General features: G+C 44.9%; 1 protein-coding gene across 1 annotated transcript; it reads right to left on the reverse strand.

The window, feature by feature from the left end:
* Window positions 1–1,530: 1,530 nt before the first annotated feature.
* Window positions 1,531–2,802, reverse strand: ifitm5 (interferon induced transmembrane protein 5; the record flags this gene model as incomplete). Its single annotated transcript, XM_080842025.1, has 2 exons — window positions 1,531–1,752; window positions 2,596–2,802. The coding sequence occupies 2 exons, from the start codon at window positions 2,800–2,802 to the stop codon at window positions 1,531–1,533; spliced, it is 429 nt and encodes a 142-aa protein (XP_080698151.1).
* Window positions 2,803–3,751: the final 949 nt, after the last annotated feature.

The following is a 3,751-nucleotide window of genomic DNA, read 5'->3' on the forward strand; positions in this document are numbered from 1 at the left end:
CTCTCTCTTGCCTGGTATTTTGTGTGTGTGTGTGTGTGTGTGTGTGTGTGTGTGTGTGTGTGTGTGTGTGTGTGTGCGTGCGTGTGTGTGTGTGTGTGTGTGTGTGTGTGTGTGTGTGTGTGTGTGCGTGCGTGCGTGCGTGCGTGTGTGTGTGTGTGTGTGTGTGTGTGTGTGTGTGTGTGTGTGTGTGTGTGTGTGTGTGTGTGTGTGTGTGTAGTATGTTCCCCAGGCACCAGCCACCAATGTGGCTGCTGCTTACAGTGAGAGAGGCCACTCCCTTTCAGTTTCAAAGCCCTGCATCAGGGCTTCTCTATAATCTGCCCTTGGCTCCACATCTGCAACCGCTCTCTTATGTGGAAGAAAATAGAAAGTTGGCAGGAGAGCCTGTCATTTGGACACGTATAAATATCGCAGCGTGCTGAGGAGTGCCCACTAATATAGCCAGAGCCATGAAGGGTGGGAGGCAGGGAGGGGCTGCAGAAAGCAGATATTAAAGAGTAGAGAGACAGGGGGCTACACGTGATGTTCCTCTTCAGCAGTTACAGGTGGAAATCTCAAGATGCACATTGGGAGGTGTCTAGAGGTAGACTCAGTACACTGCCAATGTCTTGTTGATGAGAAGTGGAACATAGTTGCTTGGCTGCATACCCTTGGAGTGTTGTCAATGCCCAAACGTGCTGTGGCCATGTTGGTAGTGCTGAAGCAGCATTTTAGAAACTTGCTAAACAACTCACAAAAAATATAACAGTTCTTTCAGAAAAGAGCTAAGTGAAAAAGGCCAAATTTCGGAGCATAGTCAAATATGTGACTCACAAATCCAGCCAGCTCCCTCAGAAATGTTTTTAGAGGTATTTCTGGATGTCCTTCCCGGTAGTCAAGAGACTGTTTACAAAACGGGCCGATACTGTTACAAATAGGAGAGGATTTTAAACAGTGTCCTACTACGTGGCAGTTTTAAACCAAGATTATGTTTCTGCAAGAACCGTACCAGACCCAAAAGAAATTCATCTAAGCACCAAAGAGCAAAAGCTGTCATAACCTTTACCCCCCCAGCGATATGAAATCCTTACAAATTAACCTGCGACCCCCAGCATAGTCCATAGTCATAGTCGTATCCTCTTTAGTGCACACATATGGCTAAACAGTGACAAGACAAGCATTGTTTCATCAATGTATAGTCACTGTGTGGTTTAACTAGCTGGAACATCTCCCTTTTTTGCCCAATGAGGACTGAATACTTAAGCAAAGGCAAACTATATCACTGTCACATACTGTAATTAAATATTTTATTTCACATATATCACATTTTTTTCACAAAAGGAGAGTGAAGAAAATCATCAGGCTCTACCAATGGCTAATAGTAATCATAATAAAAATAATAGTACAGTAATACTTCAAGACATACTCAAGTTACTTAGGAAATCAAGGATAAGGAGTTCAAAGAAAGGTAGATGTTGGATGGGGGAGAGGGGGCAGGTGTCCATTTTCAGGAGGAGGCTTGGTTGGTTCATGAGCGCTACTGTTGTCTGTCTACCTGCCGAAGAGGTTCATGAAGGTCTGGAAGCCCTCCTCCCCAAAGAAGTCAAAGGATCCCTCTGTGGTCCCCAGGTGCACCAGCAGCAAGACCACCAGGCCCAGAAGCAGCAGAGGCACCAGCATGTTCCAGCCCGAGGCCAGGATGTTGTACCACTTGGCCTTGTCTGAGCACTCCTGTGCGGCCCGCAAGTCTCCCAGGGTCTTCTGGTCTCTGGCCTGTGCAGACAAGGGGATGCACATAATAGACACTGAGCACAATGTGACCCCATATGATTCAGCCTACAATGCTCCATGTAACATGGGCTCAGATCTGTCTGGGAGTACCTGATCTCTATCGAAACCAGTTGGTTGCCAAGTAGCCAAGCAAACCTGTTTAACCTGTACATAAAGTTTTACTTTTCAAATTAGGTCAGAATCACACATCCAAGTGTGTGTGTTTTGCGAAGCAGTTCTACAATACCACAGTAATGCCTAAACCCTGTGTAACAGACGCCCAGCTGGAAATGACCAGTTCTTGTCAACATTGTAACAGTGTTGAGGACAAATAAAGACCAGGAAAATTATATGTGGGTCTCTTTTTCCTCTCTTGGGAGCTCGGGTCAGTCTTGAACTGTGTTATTGTAGTGTGGGCCAGGAGTGTGCCTGGGCTGTCTCTAATCAGCCATTTAGCAACATGCCAATTACTCCATATTTAAACCTGTGCGAACGTCTCTAATTTCAGCACGGTGACATTACAGAGGAAGTGATTTATTTCAGTATCGCTGTGTTCACCATGTTCTCCTTTCACATCCACATTCATGGCGCAGAGTCAACAGTTCCATCTGGCATGGTGTCTCTAATGCACTACATGGCTTGGAAAAGACACCAACTTGATTTAGACTCAGTGATGCTTAACAGGCATTGGATGTTCTTCACACATTGTTGATTTGGATATGTTTTACATTCTTTGCAGTCTAAAAAGAAATAATTATTCCTATTCAAGTTTCATTCTCATCTGTAACAGTTTAATCACAGGTAGATGACTATTCCTCTTGAACTAGCCATGCAGAGAGACCTCACCTTGATGGAGTAGAGGAGAGCCATGAAGCCCAGGCAGCAGAAGTTGACATAGAGGGTGTTGCACAGAGACCAGAGCAGGTAGTCCTTAGGGGCCCTCTTAGGACCGTGGCCCATGTTCACCACCGTAGAGCCAGCTGGTTTGCGAGCAGACTTGCAGCTGGTCAGCGGGGTGCAGTCGGACGAGTAGCTGTAAGTGTGGTTGTCCATCCTGCAGTAAGGGTATGTGTGGGGGGGTCGTCCTGGTTCACGATGCTGATGCAGATGGCCTTTTTGTCCCTGCGTTCCCTTGGAGCTGAAATCCTAGTGAGCGGTCCCCCCACCCTGCACCCAGCTTTTATCCAGACGCTGATGGGTGGCAACAGGGAGAGGGCGCAGGCCAGGACTGCAAGGCCAGTGATTATGTGGTCAGCCCTATGAGAGGGTGAGTGAGGCAGGATGCCGCTGGGTCTGTGTGACACGGACTCCCAAGGGTGGATCACTGGATCACTGGGGTGTTCTTTACCGTAACAGTTGACACAAGTTATGTTGAAAAAAATGTTTTAGGGAATGAAGAGTTATACAAGAGTTTTTGAACAAACGTGTGTATTTATTCACGAATAAAAACAACGCAGAAAAGGAATCAAAAAGTTAAAGGGCCACTGAAATGACTTGTTTTCTGGACATAGTCCTTATGCAGTTCTAGTCTGTGTCAGAATCCCGGACTGGATTTGTGTGTTGCAAAGGTGTTCAGTGAAATACATATATCAGTTTAGCTAGCCTAAAGATATATAAATATAGTGCATGTTGTGTATTTAGCTTGGCTATTAAGCTGGGCTTTCAGTATAGTCCAAAAGAGCTACTATCCAGTGAAAAGTTCAAATTTGGTGAATAATGCCCCCCTGTGGATAAACTGTGATTGATACAATGATGTGTTAAACCAGTTTTATTCTCATTAAACCATGTTCAACATTAAGACAACATTAAGACACTAAGACATCATAAGCAGCATAGCTTCATACAACAACAATATTGGAATTTAGAAGAATAGAAAGTTTCTTCATTCACACCGTACCTTCAATCACTATTTTTGGTATGCTTGTTAATGTGAAATGTCCTCTGATATCCACAGTACTGATCTCTAGCTGTTATGGGCTAATACTTGAACATGCAAACTATT

Source organism: Sprattus sprattus, assembly GCF_963457725.1.
Source record: "Sprattus sprattus genome assembly, chromosome: 7".
Taxonomy (NCBI): domain Eukaryota; kingdom Metazoa; phylum Chordata; class Actinopteri; order Clupeiformes; family Clupeidae; genus Sprattus; species Sprattus sprattus.